Genomic DNA, 15,094 nt, shown 5'->3' with positions numbered 1-15,094 from the left:
TCAAGGCCTGCAGGCCACGCCGAGAGGGCTTCATCAGATGAGAGAGAGAGCGTTGTCATTTTGCTCTTCCTTCTCCGTTGAAGGAGTGCACTACAGTGGGTTTACTGTAACGGTCCATTAGTTTGGGTTGCATGGCCGGTCACACTCCTGTCGCTTGTGTCTTTAACTCTCCATTCGTGAAGGAGATGCGCGCATTGGCCTGGCGACGTTCCGACGAGTTTAAGTTAATTTTATTCGGTGCACGGGACAATCCCGTTTAGGCGGTTGCCCGGCTATTTTTACAAGAGAGGCGCGCGATGCATGAGCACGGTCTGCAAGACGCCAGCGGCGTCTTTTGGCAACGCCACAGAGCAGGGAGGTGCGACGATTGGCTCTCGGAGCGAGGTGTTAATGCACCACCCCGACCAGGGTACACGTGTACGGTTTATATTGTTTTATGGGTTGCGTCTTCCGTTAAGAAGGTGTGGCACGATTTGTACTCAGGGGGGCGAGGGGGGGGCCGAGGGGGGGGGGGGGCCGAGGGGGGGGGGCGAGGGGGGGGGGGGCCGAGGGGGGGCAGTTTGGGGAAAGGGGAACGAGGGTGTGGGGCGGTGTCACGGCGTGCGGCTTTCACCGTAGACGGTCCCAGCGCCAGATGGAGGCGTCGTCGCACACCGCGATCAGCACGGAGCTGTCTCGGCTGAAACTCGTCTGCCGTATTGCCGAGATGCACTTGGGGTGAGCCAGCGTGGAGCACCTGGTGGGGCGCGCACGGGGGAGGGTGGCGCGCACGGGGTTACGACGGAAGTTCGTCCGCACGGCGGTGGCAGCTGTGGAGGCGGCAGCGAGGGCTTGGCGGACCGTACGGTTATTGTGGAACTCCCTTCCCCGGCGGCACCCAGGAGGTGGTATGCCCTGGCTTGCTAGGAGAATGCGGTTTCAGAAAAGTGCGGACTGATCTCCATCCGTTCCATCTGTACGGGGTAGTGCTGGCCTCCTCGCATGCATGGCTTTCCTCCCACGTGTATAAACACCAACTGGCTGAAATATCTGGATACACAGAGGACGGCAGAGGCTGGGCAACTGTAGGTGCCGACTCATCGTCCGACCGCCTTCCCCGCTTGTCTGCGGTTCGTCGCCGCTCTCGAGTCGTTCTCCATCTTAGAGAGCGAGCGAACACTTTGCGTTACAAGTTTAAATAATAATTATTATTATTGTTGAGGAAGGTGGTCAGGTGGCTCAGAGATCAGAGCGCTCATCCCAAGATCTCAGTGGTGCCAGCTCCGTGGCCTGACCTCCGAGCGAGTGGTCAGCAGAACGCTCGGTCATGGAGCTCTCTGCTGACCCCCTGGGTTGGCAGCCAGGTTTTCCCAGCTGCTGGTGGATGAACTTTACGAAACTATTTATTTTATTTGACCAGGTAAGAGGCCCGACTGAGCTGCTACGTGGCTCTATTTCACAGGCGACCTGGCTGCCACAAATGATAGCGCAACGAAGTGGCGGCTGATCATCACGTGGACATTTATAGCAGCCAAATACTCTCAATGCGTGACACGTCGATACTAAATGCAGAGGGGAAAACCGGAGGACCCGGAGGAGACTGCACGCCACCACAGGGAGAACAAGCAAACTTCAAATACACAGCAGGCGTCAGGGTCAATCAGGCGAGGGAGTTAACGTCTCCTAGCCACCGCGGCGCCCCCGAAGCCACATCCTCAAAGCGGCGGGGCAATGGTCTCGGCAAGGTCACCAAAGACTGCACGGAAAACACCGACACCGCCTGAAGGTTGCTTCTTCACTTCGGTTGCTTAAATCCCAGCTGTGAAAACCAAACATTGCTTTGACGGTCACGCAACAGGCGGGCAGAGCAGGTGCGAAAAACGCTGCCCTCTGCTGCTGCGTGACCAGAGATCACATGACGGGATCTCGCAGCTCAAGAGCTCTGTGGGATCCGCTTCCGGAGACCCGTTGCCTCAAAGGAAGGGGGCCGTGCGCTGCGCCGCAGGCGCTCCGAACGGGTTTGTCTCACGACGCCGTTACGCCGCCAGCCCACCTTCTTGCCTCCCTTCACTCAAACTTGCCCTCCCCCCTCCACATTAAACGGCCACCATCCCTCACTGGTTTCCGCTCCGCACTCAAAACTCACCGATTGTTGCCGAGCTCATCCCACGACCCCCTTAGTCTCCCCCCTCACAACCGCCACCGCTCCTGTCCCCTCTTCATATGCTCATCGTATGGCTCTCACTCATTCCCCAGTCATCCCATCAATTCATCATCATTTACGGTCATCAAGCACAGTACTCGGCATAGCGAAGATTGAGACCGTGATAAAAAGAGAAACAAAATTCTTACTTCGCCTTGTGAGGGTCTTCTACCTCCAGGTCCCACACAAAGAGCTTGCCCACCTGATTGCCGAGTGCCAGCATCTGAACGGGGGGGGGGGCAGAGGGTGTGAGGTGGGCATCAGCCAGTCCGTGTGGCGACAACAAGCATCACTCACCCGATGACTCGGCCTAGATTGAGTGCGCCTTGTCAGATTCACCACAAGCCCAGTCATAGCCGATACGTGGAAGTTACTAAACTTTTACATCAGCAAGTCTTTGGGTTTGTTTTGCCTCTTCTTGAATATTCCATTGGGGGGGGGGGGGTGGGGGGATTAGGAGACCCGGGATGCTTCCGAGTTAAAATCCTGACTGAGGTGGGGGGGCATGGGTCCCCTTGCTTTCTGCGGAAGTTTGCGCTCCGATCAAAAACAGGCCGGTACACACACACAGTACACACACACAGTACACACACACAGTACACACACACGCACAGTACACACACACAGTACACACACACGCACAGTACACACACAGTACACAATGCTGTCCCACGTCCGACCGCATAGCCACCGCATGTCGAATGAATTCAAACCGCACAAGAGAGCAAAATGTGGTTAGAAGTGAATTTGGCCGCATATTCTGGAAACCGCACAAAAGCGATGTCAGCCCTGTGGATGGACTCATCCCGACTGTACGCAGGTGAGCAGCGACAACCCGATGCTCACGTTGGCAGCAGGAGCACACTGAACTCGCTGTGAACGTTCCCTTCGCTTGTCGCACGCCCGCGGTGAAAAGCAACATCCGCGCCCGGAATTAGGAAATCTTTTATTCACGTATATATCAATATTGGTTGGCAAATTCTTCCAGTCTGCAGAGAAATGGGAGGGTTACGGGCCAGAACGTGGTTCTCACCTTCTGCCAGAAGTCCATGGCGAAGCGCATGTACCAGATGTCGCACTGCGTGTAGTCGAAGCGCCCCAGGATGGTGACGTTGGAGTCGTTGACACGAATCTTGTCCACGTCCTCCTCCATCTTGCCCGGCTTCCAGCACACGATGGCGTTCTCGCACGACTGAGAGAAACACACACGCAGGTGCACACACACACACGAAGACAAAGATCATCTGTGTGGCCTTAACAGACTGTTGGGGCAAGTGCCGTTAACGAGCAGCACCTCTCAAGACTGTCACGGCACACAAAGGGGTGGATGACCAGCAGCACCACTCCCGGCCGCCTTTGTCTCCCCCAGTGACCATGTTCACACATCGCACCAGGTACTCATTTGAGGCCGAGTCGACCGAGGGGAGGCCCAGGACTGGTTCAGATAATGGTCACTCGTGTTGACCGTGAGCGGGAATCGAACTCGGGTCGCCGGGTTTGTAGAGCAGCGCAATACACACGCACGCACACAAGCACAGACGGGTGGGAGCGTAGGCTGACACACAACCACTTAAGCCGCTTCCTAAGTGTAGCCACTTCATGGACAACAACAAAAATTTGTTAAAGGTGCAGCCCTGCAATTGCTCGTTCGTGCCCCTGCCGGAGGAGAGGCCTCCACTCGTGGGGAAGCTAAAAGAGAGCCCCCCCCCCCTTGGCACCTTGGAGAGGATGAGGTCACCCAGCCAGCGCACGCAGTCCACGTAGTTGCGGTGGATGTCTCGCGTGGAGAAGTCGGGGTAGTGAACCTTCTGCGACGGGAATGGCCTGCCAACGCAAACAAGTGGAATAACAAGATTGATGATAATTGTGAGAAGAAAAAAAACTCAACTGCGCGTTAAAAAAGCTCAACAGAGCTCCCCACTTGTCGACAGTATTTGGCCTACTTGTCCAAGCTAGCTAGGCATCTTGGCAGAGGTGGGAGTACCCATACTTTACCCCACCACACACAACCTGCCGACAGACTTTGGTCTACTTATACTGCTGGGTAAACAAAGACGGTCGGTGTTGGGGGGGGGAAGGAGGGGGGGTAAGAAACTTTCACCACAGTTTTAAATTTCCGCATGGAGATACAGAATCGATCCGGTGACCTCTGTGCTAACCGTGGCGCCATTGCCAGCCATAACAGAATTGAGCCACGGGACCCAAACACTGCTTTATCAGTACCACCCAGGGTGGCAAATCCTGACAATGATTTCCTCGAAGCATTTTATCTCTCGACCACAAACGTGTGCGATAGCAAGGGCACAGTGGTAGCTTTCTGGTGAGAAAGTTTCCGCGAGGGTATTCTACGGAGTATGGAAATAGGAAGGAGTGCCCGTTAAAAACAGACGGTGGCATATACGCGAAGGTTCCCGCCCACGTTTGGACACTGCCCGCGGTGGGACAAGGGGCCATGGTGAACACCGAGAGCAATTGCCACCACCGCATGGTACCGACCAACTGCGCTACGTGCCCCGCGATGGCCCGCTCCCCGCTCTCGCCTGTTGGTCTTGTTGGGGTTGTATTCATAGGAGCCGCGTATCGCCCTCTGCATCCTCTCCGAATCCAGGCGCCACAGCTTCAGAGAATGGTCCATGCCACACGACATGATTTTGTCTCCGTAGAGGTCAAAGTCCTGGCACGCAGAAGATAGACGGACGCAGCAGGCATTGTGGAAACAAACGCTTGCGCTCGCGCGTCCCGCTTTTGGAGAGCGGCGGACACGTCCTCGCGGTCGCGCATTTGCCGCTCGTTACAGAGGCTTGCGGGCGGGTGAGCGAGCGACTTGGTGAGTGGCTCTTTGAGTCGGGGTGTGAACCTACGAGCGTGCGAGTGGAAGGATGAGCGTGCGAGTGGAAAGATGAGCGAACGAATTAACAAGGAGCGAGCAAGCGAATGAACAAGGAGCGAGCGGGTGAACAAGGAGCGAGTGAGCGAGCGAGCGTGTGCCACTCCTCCAGGCGGACTATGAATGTGCGTAGCGATGAAGGGGGGGAACCATGCCGTTGGCGAGTGAACTCATGGGGGGGGGGGGGGGGAGACACGAGCGGGGTTTGGGAGGGGCCACACGCTGGGTGAGGAAGGGCGACAACTCACGGCGCTGAGGACTTCGTCGCGATGTCCTTCCACGCCGCCGAACACGGCCACCATCGTGTCCGTCTGAATGTTCCACAGCCGCAGCGCGTGGTCTGTCGGCATCCACAAAGCCCAACGCGTCAGTGCTCCGCCGACCAAGGCTGCTGCCGCCACCGATACCCACTTACGGGACAACACCGACGATGCTCCGACTGTCGTTCACTGATAATCCGTGTTATTGCCTCTGATAAAAAATACTGCTACCGCCACCGTTGTTAGTAATACTGATGCTACTCGCTTTGTAGACCTTTAATCAGAGGCACGTAGAAATTCATCTATGAAAACCGATCCTTATGCTCAGACACACTGCTTGTGGCTATGCTGCTGCTAAGAATAACAAATAGTTCTACTCACGATAACACTGCTGCTACCGCTGCTGCTATCGAAAGTAACGTTGCAACTGCTCCGTTAATAACGCAGCTGCTACTGCTATTGGTAATATGCAGCAGCTGCTGCTGCTATGGCCATCACGAACCCACTGAGCGAGTCGGGCAGCCAACCTCGAGGAACAGCACCGTATCGCAACCCCCCCACCCCCAACTCCCTGACGTGCCGCCGTGTTTTGGAAGTATAGGAGAGAACCCCCACTGTTCACGAGGGCAGACGAACTCCCCCCTCCTCCGTGACGGCCAGCGGTCAATCCCACCCCCCATCCCACGCCCCCCCACCCAGCCCCCTCCCCTCTCCATTGGGTGGCCCTGGCGCGGCAGGGTAAGCGGTCGGCCGTCAGCCCCCACCGCCGGACCTCTCGACTTCCTCGGTCGCACGTGCGCCGCAGCTGGGCAAACGGCGTGCGGCGTGGACCGCATGCTGGCTTGGAAGTGCGCGCGCCGTGGAGTTTAAAAATATTGAGGAGCCCTCCCCCTCTCCCTTCATATGTATGGACTGCATGTTGAACTTCTTTCGCACCGTACATAGGCAACCGTGCTGATCGGAGGTGCGGGGGAAGGACCAGTGAACGCACAAAAAAGCAGCTCTACAGAGACGAGAAACTAATTTCTTCAGAGCCGCACGCGGATTGTTGAGAAACAAGAGCCAAGCATCTCCCATGGCGGCAAAAATTATGCGAGCGGTGAAAAGACCCCGAAGACGAGCGATGGAAAGGTTTGCAACCACCTGCCGCTGGGATTGGGCCACCGCCTCCGTTTGCTCACCTTTGCTGACCGAGAGGAGCAAGTTGGGGTCCCTGGGGTGGAATTTCAATTCGTTGATTGCGTTGCCGTGGCCCACGTAGTGCTGGGGGATTATTGAGCGTCGGTTATTACATCGGCCGGTTACAAACGGGCAAGCGAGGCGGCTGGTCGCAACCGTGCGGACACGCGCAAAACACGCAAAATGATGCACAAATACGCGACGAAAAGTAACGAGACACAATATACAGTCAAACATTGAGCATGTGTTACCGATGACACACCATGAGGACACGTTCTGTTAGCATGGATCCTTTTAAGGTTGGCACAGTGCACGAGAGGGTCGTGTGAGCCAGCACAGTGCCCAGTCACCTTTACCTCCCCAGTATTGAGATTTACACACCGCACCAGGTACTCATTTGAGGCTAGGGTGACCTAGGCGAAGCTCAGGACCGGTTTCGACATCGTTCGTTGTTGGCCGTGGCCAGGAATCAATCTATGAAGTCGTCTGGTCCACAGCGCAGTGCGCTAACCACTGTGCAACCAGTACCGCCCACAAAGATCCCCCCTACTGACTGTCGCGGCAAGTGCAGTTAGTTAGTGAGTAGCACCTATGAAGGCCGGCACGGCATATGAGGGGGTGGGTAGTCAGCACCACGCCCAGCCGCCTTTGTCTCCCAAGTACTGATGTTTACACATTTCACTGGTTCATCAAATTAGGCTGAATCGACCTTAGGGAGGCCCAGATCCAGTTCAAATATCGCTGCCGCTGCTGCTGTTGTTGCTCATAAGCGGGCTTGAGCTCGGGTTGCCGGGTTAGTGCAGTGCCCTAACCATTGCTCCCACCGCTCCCCACGACAATGAAACGGTGGCACGCACACACAGTCACCGGTGATGGCACAAAACAACACCTGGAATTCTCATGCGGAGCCGTCACTTTTTTTAGGAGTTAATTTGCAATCGCATTTCATATCATATAGTTTCGGTTTTTTTACACATTCGTACAATAGTAAACTGGAATGTGCAACGATCAAAATACAAATAATCTGCCCGAGTCAAGTTGCCCAAGAGCAAATTTACTATTTAACACCGACTTACGTTTGCTCAATATTTTCAATTTCTCATGTGACACGCTTGTTTTGTTGCTCCGATTTCTATCGTGCTTCACTGCCGTGCTTTTATCTGTTTTTCCTTCATCGTTTTCGCGACCCGGCAAACATCGCCCTTGCAAACGACTTCTCACGTGGCCCAACAAAATCGGCGTGAGACTCAAAACTCCACGCGGTGGCGGGGGGGGGCGCTCGCTATACGCTCACCTTCACGCACTGCATGGTGATGGGGTTGATGATGCGGATGATGCCGCGAGATCCGGCGATGCCCAGCAGGGGGTGGCTCGTGTTGCGGTCGTACGTCCACGCGCACGTGTAGAAGTTCTCGTCCGCCTGCGACGGGCAAACGACGGCGCGTGCGCCCTCGGTGTCGGTTACGAACGCGCGGCGCGCGGGCAGACGAACGCGAAGCCAAACGCGCGGGTGCAATGGCGCTGACGCAAAGACAAAGATTGCCCGTGCAGCCTTTAACGGATCGTCGGGGAGAGAACCGTTATCCAGAAGAGGTTTTTTTGGGTTGGATCGCGTAAATATAAATGTGCCGTTAAACCCGCCACCAACAGACACAGCCAATTAGTAAGGTTTGTCACGTAAACAAAACGTGCGAGTACAGCACACCGATGGGTTGGAGAGTAAACCCACTACATTTACAATTTGAGTATGACGTTTCGCCAGTAATTACAATTAGCATCATCAGGCGACAGTCACATTTGTGGAGAACTCCTCCTGTTTCGTTCTTAAATAGAGGGATAAATGTGACGTCGTCACTAGGGAGGCAATGAGGTGCGAAGAACACTTTTTAGCTGCTCGCTAACAATTGCTGTAGCGAGCAGCACCTAGGAAGGCAGGCATTGCACACGAGGGGGCTGGGTGGCCAACACCACGCCTGGCTGCCTTTGTCTCCCGCAGTGGTGGTGTTTTATACACCGCACCGGGTACTCGTTATCTTCATTTCAGTCGACCTTTGGGGAGGCCCAGGACAGGTTCAAATATTCGGCACTGCTATTGATCATGAGCGGGTATCAAACTCGGGTGAATTGGTTTGGAGCGCAGTGCGTTAAATGCTGCACCAACACTCTCCCAATCAGTGGAACACACACACGTGAACACACACGTGTGGGTGTATAATAATAATATCAGTTTTGCCAGAAGTGGGGGTCAATTGCAATTACAATATAGATATGAACTCAAATTATGAGTGCCAAAAAGGCTGATATTGTAACATGCACATTACATGGGAAAGAGAGGGTTTACAGGTGGTGAAAAGAATGGAGGCTGGGGAATTTTATAAACAACCAGAACTATATACAATGGACTTGCAACTGATGTTCGCTGTGGCGAAAAATTTAACTCGTGTCACCAGATTCGTAGTGCGGTGCAGTATCCAACGCGCCATCGCTCAACCCTGGTGTTATTATCAAAAAGTGACAACTGATGTCATTACCATGATGACGACAATAACGACTATGGACTGATAATGGTGGAAATGACTGCCAATCACGATCACAATCATCGATGGAGACGATGCGTGTGCGATGACGACGACGATGATGACGACATTGGCAGTGGCATTTCAGCAGCAGTGAAGGCACCCGCGCAAAGATTAAAGTCAGGCAGCCAGGTCCGCCACTCACCTCTACGTCAACGTACGACTGCATGAGCCTCACCTCACCCTGTGAGTGGCATTCGTACAGCGTGACCTGGAACAGAGAGGGGTGGGGGGGGATTACAGAGATGCAGATGTACGCACGCATACATACATACATACAAAGGCACGTACAAGAGGAACTCCCCACACCATCCGGGTTATATCGCCATACCTCACCACCGCCGGTGAGTGTCGGTCGGCAAAGGTGCGGGGTGGTGTAGAGAGAGACAGCGCACAGGAATTGAGTACAACGAAAAGGTTTGCTGTCCACCGGGTAGCAGCGCCTATGACAACCTGGCGTGCATGGTGGTCACCCATCCAGGCACTACCCAGGCGCGTCCACTACTTAGCTTGTGCGAACAAGTTCGGGCACATTCCGGCTGGTTTAGTCACGGGCAACACGGGTATACACGTTCCTAAATATAATCAATGGATTACACGTGTTTACTGTTCGGATAACAGCAGAGTAGTGCTTAGAAATCACACACGAAGGCGCCTCTGGGCCTGTCCCACTGGCATCCCAGATTCAAATCTGGGATTTCAGCCACCCGTGATGAAGCCAGGTTCTCCATTGTCTCGTTCTTTGAATGTTTGAGCTCGCTGGCCCAGGATTGGGCAAGGACATGGCCCAACTTGTTACCCCGGCAACCGGAGAGCACAGACATTTAGAGATGTTTGTTAACTTAAAACAACAACTATAAAACTAATTTTTTATTTCACCAGATAAGGCCCACTGAGCTGTATAGCTCTTATTCAGAAGTGACCTGCCCACAAATGATAGCTCGACGACGTGGCTTGTCACGTGGAAATTTATAGCAGCCAAATACTCTACACGCGTGTTTCTAAATGTGGAGGGAAAAACCAGACGAAGACGATCCAAAAAAAATCCACACGACCACAGGGAGAACATGCAAACTCCAAATATATACATGGCGTTCAGGGTCAGGATCGAACCCACGACCTCCTGTATACTAGGCGAGGTAGTTAACCTCTCGCCACCGTTACTTATCACGATAACAATTGCATACATTTAAGAACTCACAAAAAGTAAATGACATGTACATTAATACTGTCCGGGGGACTATTTAAATATTGAGCCAGGCTACGTTAAACACCGGCAGAACAATCCTGATCCCTGGAAGGAACACAGTCACCATGTAAGTGCAGTATCCAGCGAGGTGGTCTTAGCCTGGTGACCACTACAACAAGTACCGTGATGCTATATTTTTTCACGCTTTTCGACCGAGGCTGAAAGCGGTTGTGTGTTTAGTGCCGTTTGCTCGTGGCGAAGGTGGTGTGATGCACAGCATGGTACCTACCCTGTTACTCCCCACAGTGGCAAACACCAGAGGATCTCCTTCCTTGCTGTGCCAGTTGAACTGAACCCCAAACAGAGGCTGCCCATGGTCCTCCTGTGCACAAAAAAACACACAACTTTACGAATTTACCTGGTTTCATTAAGAGTTCACGTGTGCATCCGGCGGGCGATAACCACACGGCCACCGACGTATAAAAATCAACGATCGGCAGGTGGCGGGTAACATGGACGATGAAGACGAAACATCAAGGGGGCATGTCAAAGTCCGTCTATCATCAGTACGTTTTGTGAGTACAAACAAGGCCGCAGGAGCTTACGAGAAACCTGAGTGGGCCGCACTGGCAGACTGCAAACACAAGATGATATTTGCACGTGTCAAAAAAAGGTTCACTCTGTAGAATACTTGCATTTGGTCGTCATGTTAAAAGGGGTGCAGCAGTTTTCTTCCCGCCGTGTTTTGGACGGGGAGGCAGAGCTATGGTGTGAGTCGGAGCGAGGCTGTGCGCTGGTGGCTGTTCGCATTTTTCATTATTATTGAAGAGTTTTAATGTTAAAAGACCATCTTGAGCGTGATCATCTTTGACTACACTAGTTAGTAAGGTGCCGAATTCATACCCCTCAACCCATACTGTTTCTTGTATAGGGAAATTAGTTTTCAGGTCCATACAGCGTACAGCCGTTTCAATACGGGCAACATTTTTTTTGTATATTTGTTTGTGTGTCCCTTGTGATGGGATAAACGTTGAGACTGATAAGGGCACGGGGTGACCAGTGAGGTCGAAATTGGTCTGTAATAAGGTAGGCACGGACAGGTATGCGAACTAGCAAAGAAGACTATAACTCTTTCATGGCATGCAAATAGATTTCACAAAGATTCTTAAGTTCACAACACATACTTCAAATCATACATGTCAGGATTATGTAAATATGTGCCTGTTTTATGCAAACGATGTTACACTTATCTTATATACATTAAATAGTGCCTTATTCAAATAGCACTATATTCAAAGGCACTATTTAATAATTGTATGTAATATAGTGGTCGAGATAATGGTGAACAGTGAGCAAGACTGTACCAAAAAAAAATATCCAATGTTGAATTGAATTGCAATAATTGAATAAATAATCATCAAGGAGATATTTTCATGAACAGTTACATTCCTGATTATGATGCTCATGATGCATGCGTTCAGCTCTGTGTAAGAATAATGTCTTTACGCAATTATGCTATTTCAATGAAAATTATACGAGGTTACATTTATGTTGAGGTAACAAAACCGTACACGAGAGATAAAACAAAGGAGGCACTCATTATTTAGCCAACATCTTAATATATGAAGGATGACAGCGCTTGGGGGGAATTTGGCACCGGCACAGCCTGGCTGCCTTTTCCCGCTTGTCCTACGGTTCCCCGCTGCTCAAGAGCAAATTTTCTCTGTTCGTGAGCGAGCAAACATTTTGCACGGCGCGTTACAAGTTAAAATTATAGGGACAGAAAATTGCCCTGCGATTTCTGCTGCTGCTGGCTGAAGCGCGTCCACCAGTGGTGAACGGCGGCCGCCATTTGCTGTCGTGCGGTCTGAGCGAGCGAGCGAGCGCATGGCGACCCGGGCCGCGCGCGTCTCCGCACCTTGAGCGAGTTGACGCACTTGAAGGCGAACTTGCACTTCTTCGCTCTCCACTTGCCCTTGCACCAGCTCTTGCGCCCGGGCGCAAACGCCGTGTTGGTCGGAGTGTCCGGCCGGTCGGGGTTCGCTCCGCTTCCCGTGCTCACGCCGTCGTCCTGCGAGTGCGACAAAGAGGCTGCCGGTGAGCGGAGGTGGACATTCGTTCGCCCAGCGACAGGTGGAGGCGAGGGAGGCGGGGGAGAGGAGTGCTGCGGTTAAAGCGGTCGACTCACGAGCGGACGTTCTGACGGTCGACGCGTGAATGGGAAGTCGAAGGGTTCTAAGCCCTGTAGGGTGGTGGCAGGGTGGCTCAGTGGTAACACTTGTCCAGGGGTCCCCAACCCCTGGGCCGGTCCGTGGCCTGTTAGGAACCGGGCCGCAGCGAGTCCGCGCGTGGCCCGCCCATCATTTTATTATTTACCACTTCCGTCCGCGCCTCTTTCCCGCACTACGCACTTGTCACAGTCACAGTTTTGGTAAACCCACAAGCTGACCCCAGCCAAAATGAGTAAAAAAACAAACGTCGCTGTAGAGCTTCTTTGAAAAGGGGAAAGACCCAATAATGACCCCCCCCCCCGGTCCGTGAAAAACGTTGTCTTCCACGAAACCGCTCCCTGGTGCCAAAAAGGTTGGGGACCGCTGCACTTGTCCATCGGGGTTTTTTTCGGGTTAGATCACGTAAATATACATTTAAACATAAATATATACTGTATATTTGAGCCAATTGGTAAGGTTTGCCACGTAAAACAGGTAAGACTTGTGCCTAATTTTCTGTGCCTCACAAAGTAGATCCTGGGATCGATTCCTACTCGGGCACCTATCTGTGTGGAATGTGTATGTTCACTCCTTGTTTTGTATGGGTTTCCTCCGCTTTGACTGGTTTACTCTCATATCTAAAACACAAAATGTGAGTGGTGTTGGCCAAACATTTAAATACAGGAAGCTTCTGAGAAAAAATAATCTGCCTCAAGTGTAGCTCTCCTGGGTAAAGAAGCAACCGTTATAACTCTGCCTATCATCACCATCGCCTCTCGAGTGTCGATAAAATATGTATCAGTTTGTAAAAAATCAATAACGGTGGTTAACGTAATTTAGATTGTTCAATGGCATTTACGTGTGGCAAATGTTTATTTTTTTTTAGTCGGAGATTTAAAGACCCATAATATTACATTTAACAGCATCAACATTTAATATGCAAGATTCACATTGGTAGTACAAATTCCACACGTATTGTGTCGGGATTTCGCCCATGTAACATCCACTGCTGAATGAGGGCCTCCCCATATCGGTCCGGACACGAGTATATTCGACCATACTTCACCACTCTGGTGAGTGCGCATTGAAGGTAGGGAGCGCAGACATGGGAACAAAGACGTAGATAACGAATACGGTACTTAGTACAACAAACATTTGAGTACATTTTAGCCCTAAGTCTTGCTGAACGGTGGCTTCCCCACGCCGTGTCGGTTACGTGGATTGCTTGACCATACTTCACCACGCTGGTCAGTGGGTTATGTATGGGGGGGGGGGGGGGGACGGATCAAATACCACTCGCCGATAGCCGAGGCAGGGAATCGAACCCGAGTGGCTGGGTTTTATACTGTAACGCAGTGCGCTAACCACCGCACCACCGCTCCCCCATTCATTTACTAAACGGTGTATAGACCGGCGCATACGGCAGAGTTCACAAGTTTGGCGGCGTGTAAAGCTGGAAACCATTTCAATGTACGTAATGATTCAAAATTATTTAAATAACCCATTAAATGTGTAAAGGAATGCCACTCTATCCAATGCACTACTGCACGCGAGCGATGTTAATAGCAATTGCATGCCATGGGCTACCGGGACAAATTACTCCGTATAACTTCGGTAACGTTTGCACAAATTACACACCTTATTAAAACAGTTAATAAAACAACAGCTTAATGCTCACAAAGAATTAAAGTTGACTCGCCAACAGAACGCGACCATTGATCCCCGTGTGTTTACATTCCGTACATGGGACAAACCCCTACCGGTAGGATCTCCAGCAGCTCCACCAATCGCGGACGCGCGGAGGCACCACCACGTGACCCAGCGAGCCAACGAGAAGCGCAGAAAACAACGGGGTCGCCTATCCGCACTAGGCAATTCGAGACCGCGTGGGTGCGCGTGTTAAATAACCCCTCGCGTGGTCCTTTAAAACCTCTCTCGGCGCAAGCGACGATCGTGGGAAGCGCCCGCGAACGCCACCGCGGCGAGGTGAAACACGTACGCTCTCGTCGCCAGAGCCGTCGGGGTTGCTCAACTCGTCCATCGATCGCTGTTTATTCGCCTCCGTTCCCGCCATCATTTCCACGTCCGCCATCATTGACCCGTTCGGCCCCGCCCCCCCCTCCTCAGCCAGACTCCGCCTCCTCGCGGTGACGTCACCGCGGTGGGCAGGGCCAGGGGGGTAGCAGATTTTGACGTGATTGGTTGATGCCGGAAAGGCTGTGGGGGGGGGGCGTCCGCCCGTGGCTGAGCACCCGGATGTTGCTTGGAGCCGAAATAGTGGGCGTGGTGGAAGGAAAAAATTAACATAATGGTATGCGTGATTTGCAAATGAACGAGCGGTCACATTAGCATATCAGTAGTAGGTGTGGTACCATCTATATATATAAAATCGCAAATCTGTCTGTCTGTGTGTGTGTCTGTGTGTCGCCGGACCATACGCAGTTTCATTGGACGGCGGTTGCCCCTGGCAACGGGTAGCGACGCATTCGCTGCCGGGTGGACGCCATTTTTAATTCCCGTTAAAAATATGCGCACGCATTTGTGGTATAAACTCCATATACCCAGCGTTGCCCGGGGGGAAAATACATTTAAAAGCTTATGAAAACTTTCA

At 52.4% G+C, this 15,094-nt stretch overlaps 1 protein-coding gene across 1 annotated transcript; it reads right to left on the bottom strand.

The window, feature by feature from the left end:
• Positions 1-581: 581 nt before the first annotated feature.
• Positions 582-14,613, bottom strand: EED (embryonic ectoderm development). Its single transcript, XM_078615606.1, has 12 exons — positions 14,483-14,613; positions 12,192-12,344; positions 10,563-10,655; positions 9,230-9,295; positions 7,803-7,928; positions 6,511-6,592; positions 5,318-5,409; positions 4,723-4,856; positions 3,901-4,006; positions 3,216-3,374; positions 2,332-2,405; positions 582-736 (listed from the first exon to the last, which is right to left on the bottom strand). The coding sequence occupies exons 1-12, from the start codon at positions 14,576-14,578 to the stop codon at positions 610-612; spliced, it is 1,308 nt and encodes a 435-aa protein (XP_078471732.1). The 5' UTR covers positions 14,579-14,613; the 3' UTR covers positions 582-609.
• Between the last annotated feature and the right edge of the window lie 481 nt (positions 14,614-15,094).

This window comes from Lampetra planeri, chromosome 47, assembly GCF_965212315.1.
Source record: "Lampetra planeri chromosome 47, kcLamPlan1.2.h2, whole genome shotgun sequence".
Taxonomy (NCBI): Eukaryota; Metazoa; Chordata; class Hyperoartia; order Petromyzontiformes; family Petromyzontidae; genus Lampetra; species Lampetra planeri.
This window is presented reverse-complemented; position numbering and strand designations above follow the sequence as displayed.